The following is a 20,336-nucleotide window of genomic DNA, read 5'->3' as shown; positions in this document are numbered from 1 at the left end:
CCAAGGTCCCCACCAAGGTCCCCACCAAAACTTAGACCGAACCTACGCCCTTGCTTTGAAGACCGTTATGAATGATAGTTAAGATCTAAATCACAACAAACATGTATAAATGAAATGCAGGGAACCAAAACTATAAAATTTCTGATTATCTACTTATCCAATTTACTAGCTAGCTAGCTAGAGAGTCATATGCTAGCTGCTAATGGCTTGTTTGTTTGCTAGCTAGGTAAGCTGCAAGCTAGCCTAACTTGCCAAGTTTAACCAAGAAGGAGGAAACGGAAGAGGAGATGGAAACAATACTTTACAACTAATATCTGCTTTTCATTCTTGCATTAGAAAAAAAGAGAAAAAAGGTATAATCTCAGCATTTGAGAACTATTGCTAAATATAGCAGGTGATTATTCAACACATTAGCTTAAAATAGTCATAAATGAATGTTAAAGAAACAACATGACAATGGAAGCAATAATCAAATGTCAACAAAGTAATACTTGCTATCCATCCCATTTTTCTTCTGAATTTTCTGCAAATATTGTAAAAAAAAATGTGTGAAAACAGCTAGAAAGGTTCAACAATTTGACAAAAACTAATTGCTTTCTCCACTTTCTTATTAAATGCATCAAATAAATCAAACGTAAGCGCATTAATTTAAATTACTTACTTCTAAATAAAGTAAGCAATTAAACTTTTAAGCTGAAGGTTTTTTTTTCCAATACATAGCACGTTAGTGTAGATTTCACATGAATGTTCAATGTGAAACCATTCAAATCATTAGAATATAGCAGTGTCTTAATTCTAGGTTACATAATATATTAGTCCTTAAAATAATGTAAAGCTCTGCCCTGCTTCTCTGTTTAACTAGTTATCTGTGATTTATTGCCATGACAAACAGCAGCTTCCTTTCTATTTATCCCCCCCAATAACGTCCAGGAAAATAACAAAACCAAAACACCTCAAAAGAAATAATACACATCCATGCTAACCTCACTAACACCAAGGAGAACATTCCTGAGCTTTGCTAATCTCAACAACAAGCTGAACCCATCGTGTCAGAGTAACTCTGCTCCCGGCACCAACTTTTTCTACGTCTCTTTTAAAGCATTCCTGGTGTCTCTTACCCGGTCTGGCCCATAAAAAGTCCATGTTCGAGTTCCTAAACTCCTTCTGGGAGCAGCTCGCTTACATCCATGCTAGAAACGAGGGAGGAGGAAAAGAGGAGGAAGAGGAGAAAAAGAGGCGAGCTGCTGCCTGCTGAAGCAAACCCACTGACTCACTGAAGGCCCGGGGCTGCCGGAGTGTCAGCGGGTCCGGTTCGAGAGAGAGAGGCGGGAAAAGACCGAGCGGAGACCGGGGACAGCAGCTCGTTTTTACTAGCGGTGTGAAAAGAGAAAGGGAGGAAACTCCTGGTGCAGGCTGCAGCGCTTTAACTCGCATGTTGTTTCCCCCCCACCCCCCGAACATATCTCTTCAACTAACTCCACATGCCTTTTCCCCTCTCCTCGTTTCCTTTCAGCCGTACCAGTACGGAAACATAATTATTAAAAACATAATAAAAAAAAATATAGCTGCGTTTTCCATTAACCGTGGAACTGCGTAAATTGAAATTACAAAGATGAATTTGCTTCACTGGAAACACGACAATTTAGAAAAAATAAAAAGGTTTTTGAGGCCGATTTTCAGCCGTATTATTCCGCAGAAATGTAATAACACTTTTTTCCCCACATCACACAAGTCACATGATTAACAGCCGGATGTTACTACTGACAAAAACCATGAAGAACATAGCAGGAAGTGGTCTTCTTCTTCGTTTGCAATTTTCTTCCAGACAAAATGCAGCTGGCTCCGCCAGAACTCTCACAGCATCACACAGTTCATAAAGCTATGTGTCTTTTTAACGTTTTGAATCCAAAGCTCTTCTGTAAAGTTATGGACTATAATTTCCTCAAAACGCAGCATACATAGACCCTCCCAAGTATAATGAGCTTGTCGCTCCAGAGCCTCAGTAAGGCTCCAAAGTCTCCTCTGATGGCTGACAGATGATGGCCGCTACCGCCAGGGCTGCTGAATTATGAAATAACTGTTTACATCGTCGCAGCCACGATTTTTAATGACTTGTCGCATGAACAAGTTTATTCTCGTGTGATTTTAATTTAATTTCTTACATAATGGAATCACACAATTGTGTGTTGATTTTTTTTTTACATTAGCAGAATATAAACAAATCTTTGCGCACGTTTAATTTTCCTGTTCAAAGCGTCCTCACCTTATATGACCTGTGTTTTTGCAGCAAAACAGCGTGCCTAACATGCATGTGGTGAACAGAAAAAAAAGGACTAAACCCAAAACTATGTTGAGAGGTGGTCAGAGCCGCAGGAAGCTATCAGGAAGTAATGAACATGGTCACAGTTCTTGAGACAGCAATCTGAGGTTACAGCCGCAAAATGTTACTAATCTGGGAGTTTCAGGTACCTGAAGCCACCTACAACTAGTTAATTCTCTAAAGAAGGTCTTCTTTATTTATTGGTGTCTGTGTGGCATATGTTTTTGTACTGTGTTTTATATCTCAGCATTCTTATAGTTTCTTTGTTTTCTTTTCAGAACTCGCTCAGCTCCTGCAGGATCTGTTCCAGGTCACCAATGGCTGTGGCCCGTCTTGGCGTTAGCTCCTCCGCTACTCGCTAGCGTTAGCCTAACGTTTCATTTGAAAGTGTTACCAACAAAATACAGCAGACGATTTCGTCCAAGTAGGGAATTATTATGTTTGTGAATGTGTTCAGTACTACAATATTAGCAAAGTAAATGTTAATCTCTAAACCCGAATGCTTTCAGTTTTTTTTCTTTTTTTTTTTTTTTTTTGATCCAACATAACTATTGTCACCAACTTTGCTCTTTTCCTTCCTCTCCTTGACATCAGCTTCCTGAAAACGACAGAGGTGACTGGCAAGCAGGCACTTTTCTGTGTGCACACACAAAAATCCGTGCAACAGTACCACTCTGGTACCACTCTGTGGGTGTTAACAACAGTTGATACAAGCAAGAAATCAGTATTTGTTCCCCAGCAGAAAGGCTCTCAGATCTCCACTGCAGCTGCACAGTAACCAATGAGTCTGCGGTTGCAGCTCGCTGGCTCCAAGGAAACTGGGTCTGAAGCACAGCAATGCAGAACAATGCCGGTTGTGGAGGAGGACAGGAGCTCAGTGGTTGGTATCCTTTTAATCAACGAGGGTTAAGGATGTCACAGCAGGTCTAAGGGATATTTTTTAGCCATTACGACAAAACATCATTGTTGTTCTAGCGATCCGTGGGTTGTTACATGTTCGTCCAGACAGAGATATATTTAGTGTTTTCTGCCCGAGGTTTGTTACCTGCTCTGCTGTTATTGCTGTGACCCAGCAAAAAGAAGCGCTGACATTTCTAAGGACTTGCAGCAATTCCTTTTAGAGAAAGAAGGAACTCGGAGACAAAAATAAATGTGTACGAAGCATAAAAGTCCTCAGATAAAACTTGAAGTCGGGGCAGGTAGACGGAGATAGGAGAACTCTTGTAACAACAAAACATCACTCTTGCTAATGCGTCTTTGCTGATAGGCTGCTGTATCCTAAATGCACAAAGGAGCGTTATCATAGCTCCTTCCTCCCAGTCATTGCACCAGACCATATACTTTCAGAAAGTCTCTTTTTGCACAAATATACAAAACTACAACATGTACAGTTTTTATATGATCCCAAAACTGCAAAAACACAAAATCTTCCCAAGTATTTTTGGTCTATTTTCTAGTGCAAATATCTTAGGACCCTTAAAATAAGATGAAACTAACATAGAAGTAACTTTTCAGCAAGATATTGGAGCTTGTTTTCAGGAAACAATTCTTTAATTTTGATGAAAACTACAGATTATTTCACTTATAACATGGGTGAAATGTCCTGTTATAAGTACTTTGTCATCAATATTAAAGAATTGTTTACTTATATCAAGTTCCTACAGCTTGAAGTAAGTTACTTGTGAGTTAGTTTTTTCTTATTTTAAGTGTACTAAGACATTTACACTAGAAACTACACCAAAATGACTTTCTTAGACAGAAAACGTTTGACCAATTTAATTCAACAATTGGCATGTTGAATTAAAATTATTATTAGTGTAATTAGATTAACATTTCTGGACATGGATTAAAACTATTAATAGTGAAATGAAACTGTCACAATGATTGCCTGAATTTGCTTTAAAACATTTTCTGTTACTCCCATTCAGGTGTAATGTAAATACACACACACCCATCATTTATTACATAATAAACACAAAACACATACAAGCATAGCTAAGTGCACTCAACATCTTTACATTCATGATCACTGGAGAGAAAAGGCTTTTTCTTGGCATGCCTCCCACATGACTGGCTGACATGTAGACATGATCTAATGGTTGTTATAGAGACTTGGTACTAATCTTGGCTGCGATTCTGACATTGAGCTTTGAAGAACACTTTTTTTTCTTTCGGGTCTTATGGTCCGAGAGATTTAAGAGAGTCAAAGCAGAAGTAAAGAATTTGTCAGTTGTAGCACGCTGGATGCTGCCTTTCCAATAAAAGTAAGGTATTCCTACAGGAAACAAAGTGTGACACACCCACCAGGCTGCGGACACATCGGTGGGCAACACACACACACACACACACACACACACACACACACACACACACACACACTCTCTCTCTCTCTCTCTGATGTTAATGAATGGACAATCTGAAAGCATTCACACCCGCGCGCAGCTTCGCCGGCTGCTGGCGAAGCGCCGACCGGGAAATCAGCTGACCCGCTTTAACACCTGTATGGTTACCATGGCAACAGCGGGCCCTCCACGGCGCACGTTCCCACGGCTCCGTTTCCGATCTCTTCCCATTTCTCCCAAACTCCCCACTCCCCACCCACTTCTGATTCCTCTTCCTCTTTCTTTTTTCTCTCTCTGTTTCTCTCATGGTTTATGTGGACCATTTCCTAATTCTTGGTCCACATCAACACCATCATCATCATCATCATCATCTCCATGTACACAACCCTTTCTCCCACCCTCCCGCCTTTGCTGCAGGAGGCTGAATATGACATCATCTATCCATTCGAAAACATCTGAATGAAGAGGTTCAGCTTGAGCTTCTATGGAACATCATCCCTGCTAAAAATATTTTAGGTATGACTAAGTACAGAAACTATCAGGTTTTTTTGTGTGTGTGTGTGTGTGTGTGTGTATTATAAAATAAATTAATGTGCAAGAGAAAAGTGTGATAGATATGTGAGCAAAATCACATTCTACATTGATAGTCTCATCACTAGCATTGCTAATTCAGAGCAATCCTGACTTCCTGCAGACTTCAGTTCACAACAGAATTGCGCACAGCAATTGCAAAATTGTGTTGTTAACGTTAGCAACATATAGATGAATACTTGCGCACATTTGTACTGGAAACGCAGCTACTGTCATGTTGCTTATGCAATGTTAAGATGCAGGTAAAACTAGCAAGAGGAGAGACAGTACATGCTCTTTTCTCAATCCTTTAATTTTAAAAGCTGGAGGAGTAAAAAAAAACTTCTCTTTTTATCAGCATCTCTTACAAACAATCCAAACTGTAAGTGCACTTCAATCAAATGTTTTGCGCAGTGATGACTGTAATGAAACGTTATCCAGATCGCCTGAGGTTGCTTCGTGATTTGGTTGGCAGCTTTGATGACTAATTTAGTAAGAAATATGACACTATAGCCAAAACAAGGAAGATGGTTCATTTGCATATTTAATAAAGTGCAGAAATTCCATGATGAGAGACTTGAGCTGAACAATATACCACAAAAGTATCAATTATTGTATCATTAATAATTTATCGTGATACATTTCATATCACAATTTATTGTTGTTGCAATAAATTCTACTTAATGATGTTTGAAATGCCCCAAAACTGTCTGTATTGAGATTATATTAATTTTTTTTTACTATTTTCTCCATTCAATCAAAGAATCAATAAATTTAAAAACATAATTAAAAGTAGGTTCTGTGTACAACTTTGATACAAATTTATTTTTTATAAAGCTGCTGTCCTATGGAAACATGTTACAAATGGGAATGTTTTTCAGTCATATTATCTGTGCCTGTGGGGCTTTGATTGCTGAACCATACAGCCAGAGCCAGAGTAATAAATAGTTTCTATTGTTACTTTTATTTTCACAGAAGTACCACAAAACATCATGATAAAACTCTTAGAGTTTAATCTTCTCCTATCCCTACATGATCACATTATGTCAGTGCAATAATAACCTTGCTAGGACATTTTGGTATGAAGTACTTGTTGGCTGATACGCTCCACGTGTCACCAGTTAATACTTTACATGCCAAAGCAATTTTCAGCCTGACACAGACTAACAGCTCCAGAGATGCTGAAGGTCACTGAGTGCATTGGGACCAAACATGACAAAGACAAATGTGGATTTCTCTCCGCTCACATCGTCACTGCAGGATTCGCCTGTAATATCGCTACAGTGTGGTATTCTGACGCTACGTGGGTTCGGGTTGCAAAAGCCAACAACTAAAGAGTGATTTAAACTTAAACCTTAGAGCTACAAACCGACTGGTGAAATGAGGTTAAAACGACTATGGTTAAAAGTTATTCCCTCATCAAAAACACACTTGGAGTGTTGCCTTGATTTGTTCACACGTTTAAGAAATCCTTTAATCTCCAGTGGCAACCAGTCAGCTGTGCAAAATGCCTGGGTGGACCTAGCTCCGCCTTTGAGCTGCAGTTTCCAAGCTTCTGCCTCACAGAGCATTTCCTCCCCTGTGACTCCTTCAGACTAGCCAGCAGCAATTAGCAAACACCTGGTGGAACTCTGAGCTCCGTATATGAGCTCCTTCTCAGTGAAATGTTGGTAAAAATGTTGTTAAAGGGTTAATAGAGGAGCCATGTTGTGACAACTTCCTGAACGCAAAGTTTCAGAAAGAAGCAGGAGCTTCTTAAAGAGACAGAGGCCCATTTTCAAGGCGTTAAATCAGAAAGTAAAATTTCTTTTAAGTCATATTTGATAAAAGTAGCATTTCTATAACAACATAGTATAATGATTGCGCTATAAAATGGCACTATGTGCCTAGAAAACACATGATACTGGCCCTTTAAAAGAACCTAAATTATTTCCAGCAGCATCTGGCAGAGACACTTCATCCAAATCCATTTTACAGCAACGCTGTCAAGGTTACTGCCACACGACAAGAGAATTACTTTATGCCCATAAAAACCACTTCTTTTTCAGCATGGCAGGTATTTCCAAGCGTGTATCACACACAAGTTGTCGGGAAGCTCTTCACCTGAAAAGCAAGAGGTGTCATTTTTCAGCCGAGTCCAAAATCCTCTGATTTATGAAAAGTAAAGAAAGGAAAAATAAAACCTCAGATTCGCCTCTCGTCCTCTGCGCTGTCGTCGGCACGGCACTAAATCATGCAGCCGCATTTGTAGCGCAGCACTGAGTGACGGTGATGTGGTTGTTTCCTGCTGTCTGAGGCGAGCAAATGAGCTTCAGATGCTGATTAGAGCCAAGGTCAAACGGATGGGCGGCTGTCAGTTTGGGTTAAAGCTTGCATACGTTCTGCACGAATGTGCTACGATAGGGGATCATGTTTAGTTTTGGGAGGAAAGGGGGAGTAAATTGATGCATTTCTCTTATTGCAACACCTTCCTTCTCTTAGTCCTTCAATATGTCTGACCTTCCAGATCTCCCAAAAAATGTTTTATCTGGCATTTTTCCTCTCAGAGGAACCCCTCGCCTTTAGAGATAATTAAAGAGCTCGCCGGTGATGCTGTCCAGCCGTGCAAGATGGGCAATCTCACACAGTGTGTGTACGCACTCATCCGTACACACACTCAAGCATGGACAACGCTGCAGGATGTGGCAGTGCATCGAAGAATGTGTGAAGCCTAAGGACTCACAACCCACAGACAGAGAGAGAGAGAGAGCTTTGCAGTAATAGTGAATCGGAAGCGTATCAATTACACACTCTCACACACCGTTTCACAGTCTGGTCACACGCCAAGAAGAAAACGACCAATTGACCTACTTCACTCAAAACCTGGCAACCAAGACGAAGCGAAACCCGCATGCCAGAGGCAGGTGAGTGGCAAATGGATGGGGTTAGAGTCCTTCACTACGAAAACAGTGGATTTGTGGAAACAATGGATGAAGCAACAGCGAGCTGGACGGCTAAAACAAGAAGCCGAAAAGCTGTACAAGTCTGGGAAATGAAGCGGAGTTTATGGACACAGAGGCGACAAAATCAGGAGACGGATGCATTTAGAAATCGTCTTGATGGAGAAGTGCCGTTTCCATATGCAGATGCAGAATGAATGGAGGCTTCCCAGTGCGAATGAATGAATGGAGGGAGGGATCCACAATGGGAAAATGCTGAACTGGGTGGAACAGCGGACCGTGAGACGCTTTATAATCCATAATGATGAGGGATTGATTGTTTGCTTTGAGGCTGGAAAACTGCAAAGATGCTCAGGCAACATCTGGGTGTAAATGAAGACTTGATGAAGGGGAAGAATGGGCAGAAGTAGGAAATGGGAGGGAAAGTCACTGTGCGGCTGTGGGGAAAGAAAATGACATGTGTGAAGCTGTACACAAAACGAGCGATTTAAGTGCAAGTTTGAATAAATGAGTGACGAGGGTTAGGAAGAAAAAGATTAAAAGAGGGATGGATACGAAGTGTAATTACACAGAATTACGCCAATCATGAAAATGGGAATGCATGGATGTGAGACGCATGCCAGGGGAGAAATGTGACGCTGACAGCAAATCATTGCACAAATATTTTTCTTTAAAAAGCACAAGATTTAAAGTACCTGTTGCAGATTTGGGTCTGTGTCTTCCTTTGGGCCGTCTTTGGGAATTGCCCATACTATTCTTCCTGTCCCAGAACATCACCGCTTCATGCCACCGCCACACACACACACACACACACTGACTGACAGACGGACAGAGAGGCTCTGTGGTCTGAAAGACGAGCCCGGGTCGAGCCGCCGTGTGACTGAGGAGGACGACAGACAGAGTCACAGCATCGCAAGAGACCTCAGAGTGTGTGACTGCACGCGATCTGTGATGAGTGTGTGAGCCCGGCGGGTGATTGCAGATGAGCTACGTGTGTGTGTGTGTGTGTGTGTGTGTGAGAGAGAGAAAGAGAGCTTGGATGCTACGTGAGCTGTTGACAAAGCGGGCTGCATGCCGGTGAGAGCGTGAAAGGTTGCGTGTATGTGAGGGGGAAAGAGGGATAGTGCTGGAGGAGATGCTCTGACGGTTGCAGGTGAACATGGGAAAATGTCTGTGTGTGTGTGTGTGTGTGAGAGAAAGAGAGAGCGAGAGAGAGAGAGAGAAGGAAAGGGGGGGGGAAAGGAAGCATGTGAGTTGAGTTGATTAGCTTCCAGCCAGTCGAATTCAGCCTCTGCTGTTCAATTCATAAAGAGAAAAGGGTGAAATCAGCCAATCAGGAGCAAGGGACTGTGAGAAGGAGAGATGGGCAGTAGAGTGAGAAATGGGGAAAAAAACTGGTAGAAAAGATGAAACTGAAAGGGCTGAGATGCGATTGGACGAGGAATAATGCTGGTCTGCTTCAAATATAAGGTTGAAACAAGCATATAGTGCTGTGGAGAATGAATGATGTCTTCAGTTTGGCTTGTTTGTGTCACAGTGATTTCTTTCAGGTCATTGAACAAATGATCACTCATACTGATTGCCTACATTTCTCGAGACAGATTACTTCATTTCCCACAATCTGAATGGATTCTAGCAAGTCTGATGAGCTACTTGGGTGTTTCCTCGCCATCGGTGGCGATGACTGTTGGGCGTCACACGCAAAAACCGTTCTATGTGAACGCCTGGAGCAGTTTACTGTGCATCATCGAGAACACGGTCGTAAAACCTGACCTTGGCACAAACGTCCGCTCCAAGTACGCGCTGATCTCCATGGAGTAAAGTACGGCTGAATACGTGGGATTCCTCAACAGGAAGCTCGTCACTCGTTTCTTGAAGAAGTCTTGCCTCTCATCCAAATGGCTTCTTCTTGAGTTACAATAAAAGTTACTTTCTTGAGGTTCCCCTCGTGTTGGATGCACTGTATGCTGTCAACACCAAAGAGCGACTGCTTTTCATCCGCGCAGAAAAAACTGTTTGCATGTGGATGAGCGATGCAGCTTGAGCTAAAAAATTAAATCTGAAGTTAACCTGACTTTCCCACCCCGCAGTTTGACACAACCTCACACACACATTGCAGAGAGAGACTCTGGAAGTCATGTCCATTTGGCAGGAGCGGACCGTAAAGAGCACCGGAGGCCATTCTTGTTCCTGTGCCTCTGTCTTTGAGTTTACTTTAATGATTGCATAACCCATTCTGGAGTCTGGCTTCCGGAGTCATCCGTTTTTGGAAAGTATTTTTAGCTTTTTCTGTCAGTTCTTCCATTTTATGCATTTCTTTTTCCTCTTCATCTAAACTGAAGTCTGTAAAATAGGTCCACATGTTATTTGTTCCAGTTGTATGTTTAAGTACTTTGTCTACGCTGGAACATAGCACACTAGATCCACATACTGATGTATTGCCATGAGAACAGGCTGCACCCTTTCTATGCCTCTTCTCTCTGCCTCGTCGCACATCCTAATAAACAGCTGTTACAAAAAAAAAAAGAAAATGTGCTGAATGAACACAATATCACCTAATTGAAAAGAACATCGCACATTTAGGCTTAGTGCTGAAAACACAGAAAATGGCTGGCTTGTGTCCAAGCTGCTTGTTCCAGTTTGAAAAGACGTCAAAGTATTTGCTGAGTCAAGGCAGAAGAAGATGGACTGCAGCTAAAATCCTGAATGTTTGCTTGGAATTGTGATTAACTTCTAAACGACGAGCTGCAAATACTGAGCAACATGCATGTCTGGTTTGATAGCATGCACCCACTCACAACTGGTTCCTTCACATTCATTTAGTGCTTGGATCAACAATCAGGAAATGAAAGCACGGCACACAATGACTTCCGTTTGCTCTCTTCTAAAGAAAAGAAAATAAAGGATTTTTTTTTTTTTTTTTTTACAACCACTTCTGGCTATGGCCTTCGCAGCAGGAGACTAAGCAAATAAATACCTTCATGGACCATCTCTCCTCTGCAGACACATTTTTGTGGCTTTTATTTTCACTTTAATAGTATCATTACTGCTCCTTTCAAGGCTGGAAACATTTGGGTTTTGAGAGGCTGCCGTCTTCAGCGGGCTTTGGATGTTTGTTTTTCTTTTTTTTTATGTAGGGCAAACCACCGATTCAGAAACATAATGCTACATTGGATAAAACAGTTTTTAATAGTTGTCTGATATGTATTTATGCCAAACCTTTTGTATTTGGAATAAATTGGGATTTACAAAACTATGTCAACTTACTTAAGGCCAGAAGAAGAAGAAGAGACATTTATTTCCTTAGTATTTAGTAGAACTGCATTTTAAACTATGAGTATTTTTTAACAGAGTTCTCACAATAGCTTGCTAAAATTTCACATATTGATAGCATGCACCCACTCACTGCCATCTTTGTCAGGTATAATCATCTAAAGCACTGAGACTAAAGCTGAGCAATGAATATTACACTGCGGTTTAGTGATAACTTTGTGCACAATTATTGCCTTCCAAACATTTCTTTGGGTATGCAGCTCCTTTAAGCTACAGTGTATGTAAATATCTGGTTTCAGATGTACATAATGTTAAAGAAATTGTTTTATAAATGTAACTTTTATTGGCTTAGTCATGTTAATTCTTTACTGCTGAACTGGCCAATTCCTCTCCATGAAACAAACCATTCCTCTAATTTATAATCATGATTGTTTTATATAAAACAATCGAAGCAGAGTATCGAAAATATATTTTACTGATGTAATCAGTCAGAAACAAAAAAACAGCAATGCTAGACTTGGCTGGTACAACATAAAAACATAAAGAACATATGCTAACTGCGACAGCCAGACGTAAATGCTAAAATGACAGCTTAAAAAACCTTAAACATTTTGATGATTTATTTATAAAAGAGCAAAATGGAAAAGGTTTTGTGGTATTTAGGTTGTTGGTGGAGTTTGTTCTTGTTAAAAGAGAAAAATTTAATCAATAAAGACTCTGGGTTAGCATCACCTTGCTAGCTCGTTAGCATCACGTCAAATTTCTAAGACAGCTAATCTGCTATCGTGTGTTGTTAGCTCCGACGATGCAGACTTTGTACCCCAAAACTCTACCACTTAATAAAAAGTGTCGCAAACCCAGAACCTTTTTTTTCCTAGCAAGTTTTGCTAGAAAAATTTGGTTTTTGGGTTTCTTGTTTTTTCCGATATTAGCACACTCCCAAAAGTTGGACAAATTGAAACTACTTTCATTACCCACCAAGGTATTCCAATGTACCAGAACAAGAAAACCTGACAGGTGCACAAAAGATGGACAAAATATTCTGTTTCATAACAGAATACTTTTATGAAAGTAATTAATGAGTTCTTCCTTCATTAACTGCAATGTTGAAATTCAGTACCAGATGAGAAATGGTCTGAAAAGTGAATGTGAGGTACAGACGGTGCCACAGACACATTGAGGTTGCTTTCGCCGCTTTCCTCACGGGTCTTTTTAGACGGGCGGACGGGCGCTGTCGCCCTGGAAATCTCAGTTTCTTTTAGTTTGCAGCTAATGTTCTGTGGCATACGTGATACATATTTGCTTAACGAAATCTGCTGGGATTCCCTATTACAAATATCCTGAAACCATCACTAATCCAGGTTTATCCGCGGGCCTCCCACAGAGATTGCTTTTAGTTTTCGCTCATACTTGATCCTGCTGCTTATGTAACGGCTCCAAGGCCCAGAGGGGCGAACAGGCTGCCTTTAAAAGCCAAGCTGCTTGCTTTCTTGCTGATTTGCAGTTTTGCCAGATATTTCATTTTATTTTATTTTTTAAGAATCTCTCGTTAAGTCGACAGCATTGATTTCACACGTTCTGCCACAACTCTTCATGTCTCTTCACTATTTTCGGTTCGGCCGCGTGCCGACAGATCCTTTTTAGCTTGTTTTTCTAGTCGCTACTTCTCTGTCTGAATCCATTTGATCAGATTCTGACTTCCTCTGTCTGTCCCAGAAAAGCCAGCGCAGGTGAGACAGTGTTACTTTCCTCCTCGTTTCCTCTCTTTCCTCATGTCCCAGTCGCATAACGAAGCAGGTGTCGCATCTAGCTTCGGCTTCAGTTTTGAGAGAAACCCCTGACTTTGTTCCTCCGTCCGCTGTGCGAATCTCGACCCCGGCTCTCGTAATATTTGCCGTCCGCTGATCTCGCTCTTGCAACAGTCTTGACCCGACGCAAAGACAATGCCAAGCCAAACCAGAATGGCTTTCAAAAGATCAAAGCCAGGTTCTTTTTTCAACCGTATTCAGGCTTTATTTACCTCTGCTTTGGTCTGTTCAAACAAAGAAACAATATACCTGTTTGACCAGTTCCATGACACCAAAGTAGGGTGGAATAATGCGATTTGTTTTGCTTTCAGCTCCACAGAACTCGATGTGACAAATTGTAAGCAAACCAGTTTGAAGGACAAAAAGTGAAAATCATGTTTCTAAGTTGCTGATTGAAAAGGAGCAGAAGCACGTATGTATGCGACTAAAAGTCTTCCCTTTGCAAAATATGATACAACTAAGAAAGCCGTCATCCAGACGACCAATGGGCTCAACCGAGAATTCAGTGTTCCCTACTCAGTAACTCTGTCGATACATTTAGAGTAGTTTTAGAGCTGCGCCGTTTGACTCCATGAAAGTCACTAAAGTATCCACTTTCTGGAGATTTTCAGAGATTCTTACTCAGCAGCTGTTGTTGTTGTTGTTTCTGTCCAAATGACACCCAGACAATCCGTTGCAGCTACTTTTTGACTCAAACCTACAAAGTTGTTTCTTAATACACATTTTTACTAAGTAATTCCAAATATACATTGAAATTTATTGCGATTTATCTTTTTGTTTGCTAAATTATACAGCCTCCAACTGGGAAAGGGTGCAGACCAATTCACTCCATGCGCCACATAAATTTAAAAGTCACCCATATTTCAGAATGATCTGTCCAGTCAGACAGCCACTGGATGAAAAAAAAAAAAGGCAAATCTCAATATTTGTCAGTTTTTAAAGAGTTAAAACAGTCCTGAATTGCTCTGTTCTTGTGAATCAGGGGAAATGTGCACTGACTTGCAGCAGCGTGTGAACACAGGGGGGTCACACAGCCTGTTTCTGCAGCAATGAAGCCCTTATTTGCAGAAACAGTGACTGCTAAACCAAACACAGACATCTTTAAATAAACACATCACCAAAACTAGCACTAAATGAGCAAATAAATCAATTTTATTGTTTTTTATGGATTTCTGCGCCTGCTGGAAGTTACATTTTTACCCAACCGCACCTTGCCACCCCAATAAAATCTGGCCATATACCTGTATGTTATACTTTCTTTATTAAAAGGGCACATTTTATTTGGATACCCCCCAGAAAACCCAAAATATTCTAAAAAAAGAAAAAACTGTTTATAGTTCAAGCGGTGTGGTATGAGGATGCCTGAAAGTAGCACTTCAACGTTAGCGTAGCACGTCAACGTTAGCGTAGCACGTCAACGTTAGCGTAGCACGTCAACGTTAGCGTAGCACGTCAACATTAGAGTAGTGCGTCAACGTTAGCACAGTGCGTCGCTGTGAGATGCACTGTGGAACTAATATGGAAACTAACAAATGAAGATGCTTATAATAGGATATTGCTTCACCATCATTGGTTTTGAATTTGCTCTTTAAAAAAGAAAACATAAAACTGAATGCTTGCCTACTTATTGTAGTAAATGTTACAGAGAAATGCATAGTAGCTAGGTTAAAGCCCTTAAGCCATGTTAGTGCCTAGTGTTTTTTAGTTTTAGATGCATATTGCTTCAGGTATTTTTCTGTTTAAAAAAATAAAGAAATGTGTGTAACTCATAATAATGACAACATACAAGGTTTAGTTTAGTTTGTTTTGGGGGTTTTTACAGAAATGCTATTTCTATGTACAGCTCAAATGTAGCGCCACAAATCTGCCACAAATTTACAGCACACTTGTGGCATCTCACCGATTTAGGGTTCAAACTCAAAAAGACTCAATTCCAGCGAAACAACAAATCTTCAAAATGCAGTCGGCAATCAGCCGAATCGTCTTCACTGCAACCAGGAAGCCCAACAACCTTTTGCCCCGGTTAAAACGAAACCGTAAGGAAATGCTTACAGAGGACAATAAAGCTGCGGCAAACCAATAAAACCTGCTTATCTCCCAAGCAAGCAAGTCGTCACAGCTTCACTGTTCAGACACGGCGAGACTACAACTGCATGTATCTGCTGTGCAATGAATGCAAATGAATAAGCAGAGGTACAGTACCTTGCAGTGGTTCAAACAGCAGGTGTAAGCTGAAGTTTTATTAGTGATGACTGAATCAAGTCGACTCCCTCTGGCTGCGAGAGAGCGGGAGCAAAAAGGAGAGCCGAGTGAGAAGGAGAGAGGAGAGGGAGGAGTGGATAAACTTGTGGGCAGAGAAACAAACACACAGAAAGAGAAACAACTTTGATGGAGCAGAAAAACTTAGAGCACTAAATACCCGCGAGGGATAAAAGAGGAGGGGAAACATGAGAGAAACAAAAGCATGAGAAGTGAGGAGAATTGGTAAAAAAAAAAGAGCAAACGCACAAATACACACAAATTCAGGACCACAAATTCTGGACCAGAGTGGATTATGGGTAATTAACTGCTCTTTAATGATCCCTACAGAGTGGAGAATCCAATAGGAAAAGCAGATTTTCATCCAGCAAAGTTTGTGCCAGAGGAAGAAACGTTGCGATGTGAGCCACTAAATGTCATTAAAGATTTATTCATCTTCAGACAACCACATTGTTGGAATCGTCTCTTGTTGTTTTTGGTGTGTTTGTGAAATGAAGCCAGGGACACGGACACATTAAACAATGTGCAGACGAACCAAACAGCTGGGAGCACATATGGTGCCCCCAGCTACTCCTAACAGGGTTTTTTTTTTATCCCAAAAAGTTACTCGGGTAAATGTAGCTAATTACCGGCTCAATGTGCAATCAGTTGCAAGCTAGCATGTTGCCGAGCTGCTAATTAGCATTTGTAGCATGTACCACTTTTCTGAATTCATTTCCAGTGGGTTGTTATATTCAACAACAAAAAACCCACTGTTTTGCTAACGCTAGCTTAGCCAAAAAACACAAAGTGTTAAGTTACTTTGCTGGATTACTGAAAATCATAAACTTAATTGGAACTACAGTTGATGATGATGTGTTCATGTAATAGTGTGTAGTGGGCGTCACAGACATGCCAGACCAGAAACATGCCAGCTGGTTTAACTGGCATTTCTAAATGGCCCCTGAGGCGTTGGTGTGTACATAAACATGCCTCGTCTGTTTGCCTCCTTTTCACCATATTGTTCCGATATCTGTTCAATGGCTCACTCCAAACAAGGTGCTGGGGAAGAGAACTGTCACCTCCAGCCTTAATCTTGTATTAATCCCTACATGTAATCGTATTTGAAGTAACTCCTCATCTGTGTGTTTCTTTGACAGTCGCTATGCTCTACAGGAAGGCTAATAATCTGCTAATCCGCCAACCTTTGCAGAGCCAGATTACTGTTTGGAGTTTGATAAGAAAATGTAGGTGGATGTAAAACATTGGTCAAAATTAAGCATGCAAAAAAAAAGAAGGTATTTTTCTTAAAAGATTGCACAGCTAATGATGAAACCATCTGAGGTAATCCAGTTTGACAGAGTGGGCTTTAGTAAACTACACTTACTGTTAAACTCCTTACTCTTGATGAAAATGCTTTAATATATAAACAGAAGGTATGTTCATGAGACAGTTTTGCAAAACAAATATACTTAAAAATATGATCATGTTCCACCCATGAAAAACTGACCATGTCTTCTACCACAGATAGCTTTGGTAGAGGCAGTGTAGTGTTGTAGATCAGTGGCGCCCAAAGTCGGTCCTCGATTCCCGGCATCCTGCATGTTTTAGTTTTCTCCCTGATGGTAGTAACAACCTCCTCAGCAGGTCAATGTTCTTCTTAGGGCTTCTGATGAGCCGTTATTTAATCCAGGTGCGCTAAACCAGGGAGAGACCTCAAACATGCAGGATGCCGACCCTCCAGGACCGACTTTGGACACCCCTGTTGTATGGTATCAATCACTACAAGGAGGTAATGTCAATAAAGAGTCATTTCGTGAAGAGATTCTGCAACCAGTGGCAATCAAATATCTCTAGAGTCGGGAACAAAACTCTGTAATACAGTGGTTCCCAAATAGGGAGTTGAAAGAATAAAACGGTCTGGTCAAAGTCCTGACTTCGACCCTGTTGAACACTTGGAGGATCGGCCACATTGACTGAGTGCCATCGCATCTCCCTGCACTGTGTGGCCAAACTGGTGACCATGAAGAGGAAGTACTGGGCTTCAGTGGTCGTGTACAGTTCTCCCAGGACCCAGCCTCTTAAATTAATCAATCGTTGCATTTCCACTATGTTGTTGTTTCTTCAAACTTTATTCACCCAATCCAATAAACAACAAGAGTTTACAGCAGACCAGCAGAATTAGCTGTCTGGCACCGGCAGAGGAGATTCAGCACATTTTTAATGGCCGCAGTCCACATAATCAAGTCTCCTGCACTATCCACAAATCAAATTTCTTCACAAATGTTTAAAGGGGAATAAACAGCTTTTACCATCGCCGGGAGATTTATTGCCAAGAAGCATGATTACGACAAAGAAATGATCAACCAGGCACAAATCTTCTTACTTTTTTCTGCTCAGAGTGGTTGAACCAAAAGAAAATTTGCACTCTACAATAAATCACAGAAAAATGCAACTACTCCTTCAGCAATGAGAAAGTTGAGATTGAGGCTTTGGAGCAATTCACAGCGTTGCATATGACCACAAAATTAAATTATTTACATGGCAGAAAGAAAGGAAGAAGAAGAAAATGGATTTAGATGTCTTATAATGATGATAAATTTTGTTTTAAATAAACAGTATTTCACCAAACTGTTCTAACCGACAACAAATGTGGTTTTTTTCTTTTTTTCCACAGAAATGATATCCACTTAGAGTCAAACATTTACTGGTGAGTAAGTAACAGCTCAGCTAAACTAAGTGTTTTACTTTTTCCACATATTGCAGTAAAAACTATGCAAAGATTCTCAATAATCATTGGCACATACCTTTTCTAACTTCCACCTACATTTTTATCTATTTTTTTATACCTTGTTTACATTTGCCATGGTCCCCTGAAGTCCTTTTGTTTCATTTTCTCGACTACATTCACTTAATTTCCAAAGAACATGATAAGACATCGTAAAATTCACCACATCTGGCAAAGAGATAGAAAACAGGAGCAGAAACGAGATGGGAGGATAGGTTGACAGTTTGAAGGAAACAAACACAGCGGTATGATGTAAACTCCCAGCACTTCCGCTGTTGCCTTCAGCTGTTCACACACTGGGAGCAACACTGATGCAACAACTGAACATAACATAGGAGAGAAGGTTTCTTTATACATTCACGGGATTGTGTTAGGCAGGATCAGATTTGAAGCACCACTGACGTGAATCCCGCAGCTCCAAACTCTCAGTTTAAATAACAAACCCTCACCGCCTGCAGCACCCAGTAGTTTCTCAAAAGGAAATGTCCGCTCTTGTTGTCCGACACCTGATTTTTACAACTCTTTACAATCAATTTTCAAGTTCTCTCAAAGAGAAGCTAGGTAACATGAGCTAGCTAAGAGTGGCTAGATAACATGAACTAGCTAACAGGAGCTAGCTAACAGGAGCTAAATAGCAGGAGCTAGATAACAGGAGCTAGATAACAGCAGTTACCTAACAAGAGCAACGTAACAGGAGCTAGCTAACAGGAGCTAGGTAACATGAGTGAGGTAACAAGAGCTAGGTAACATGAGCTAGCTAACAGGAGCTAGGTAACATGAGCTAGCTAACAGGAGCTAGGTAACATGAGTGAGGTAACAGGAGCTAGATAACAGCAGTTAGCTAACAAGAGCAAGGTAACAGGAGCTAGCCAATAGCAGCTAGGTGTGTGTAGCAGAGTGCTAGTTGTACCTATCTTCCTTGGATAAAGCTGCTTTGCCCAGATGGCTCAAAAAACTTTTACTCAGCTTTTATAAAAAGTCACACCAATTTCAGCTGGAAGTATTTCAGCTCTCACTCTCATCTTTCAATTAGCTGATGATCGCTAACTTTCTTTATAGCCTTGATGTTGAGCAAAAATGACCCAGATCATTTTTCTTCATTTTAAACGGTTCACTGAGAATTGAACGGAAATAAGTCAATATGTATTTTTAGTTCAAATATCCTGTGATGTTTCATGGACAGAACATAATACAAAACTACTTCAGCTTGCTACCGCCTAACTATGAGAGTTTTCTCAGGAGGATGTGACAGAAAGAACAAGACTTGGTGATCACATCTACTTAGCATACTGCATGTGTCTGTAGGAAGAGCCGTATTTAGGTCATTTCAGTTTGCAGTCAGAACTTTGAACCACGAGCGTCGCCTTTTTATGTTTGGGAATATTCTGCCGTCAGGCTGTTCCTGACAGCAGCACTGAAGGAGCTGCAGGAACGTGACAACAGCTTCCAAACCTGCACAGGCGTCTGGATTTTGATCATGTCCTTGCTCATTTTTGTTCAATATGCAGAAATCACTTCACTTTTTTTTTTTTGTGACGGACTTAGTTCTCCTAAACCTGTGTATGTTTTTTTCCTCTTCATTTATAGTTTCTTTGTGTCTTAGTTCAGCTCTCTTTGCGTAATTAGCTTCCCTCCCTCAGTTTATTTTCATTTAATCACAATTTAATAGAATTTTGAGAATTTTCCAAGATAAAGTGGGCAAATAATGTCAAGTCAAAGTCTGGAATGAATGGACAACAGAGGGAAAGCTGGAGTCAAATTATTATTTTATTTTTTGGCTCTAGTGGCCTTTTTTTATTTGATAGTTAATTGACAGGAAAGTGGGTAATGAGAAAGACATGCAGTAAAGGTCGCCAAGGCCTGGAATTGAACCTGCGACAGCTGTGTTGAGAACCAAGGCCTCCATATGTGGGTTGTGCTTAACCCCTGTGCCACCACAGCACACCCCTCTGGAGTCAAATTAAAGGAAGGTGCAATAAAGCATTAATTTAAAGGTAAGCAAACTTGTAGAACCAGACTGTTTTATTTTTTAATTTTGGTTTTTCCCGCTAATAGTTT

At 40.7% G+C, this 20,336-nt stretch overlaps 1 protein-coding gene across 3 annotated transcripts in view; it reads right to left on the bottom strand.

Moving 5' to 3' along the window:
- The window catches only part of nhsl2 (NHS-like 2), a 119,023-nt gene that overhangs the window by 60,411 nt on the left and 38,276 nt on the right, over nucleotides 1-20,336 (bottom strand). Inside the window, exon 1 of one of the 3 annotated variants that reach the window (XM_015037414.1) lies at nucleotides 8,867-9,354. The exons of 1 other annotated variant lie outside the window; for it this stretch is intronic. In XM_015037414.1, coding sequence (XP_014892900.1) covers nucleotides 8,867-8,945 — 79 coding nt within the window. In that variant the 5' untranslated portion in view covers nucleotides 8,946-9,354. Of the gene's footprint in view, nucleotides 1-1,118; nucleotides 1,281-8,866; nucleotides 9,355-20,336 lie in introns of those variants that run through there. One more of the 3 variants, XM_015037415.1, reaches the window with a different exon arrangement.

This window comes from Poecilia latipinna, unplaced genomic scaffold (assembly GCF_001443285.1).
Source record: "Poecilia latipinna isolate Pla-1442-1.1 unplaced genomic scaffold, P_latipinna-1.0 Scaffold404, whole genome shotgun sequence".
NCBI lineage: Eukaryota > Metazoa > Chordata > Actinopteri > Cyprinodontiformes > Poeciliidae > Poecilia > Poecilia latipinna.
Note: the sequence above shows the minus strand (reverse complement) of the source record. Positions and strands in the feature narration are given on the sequence as shown.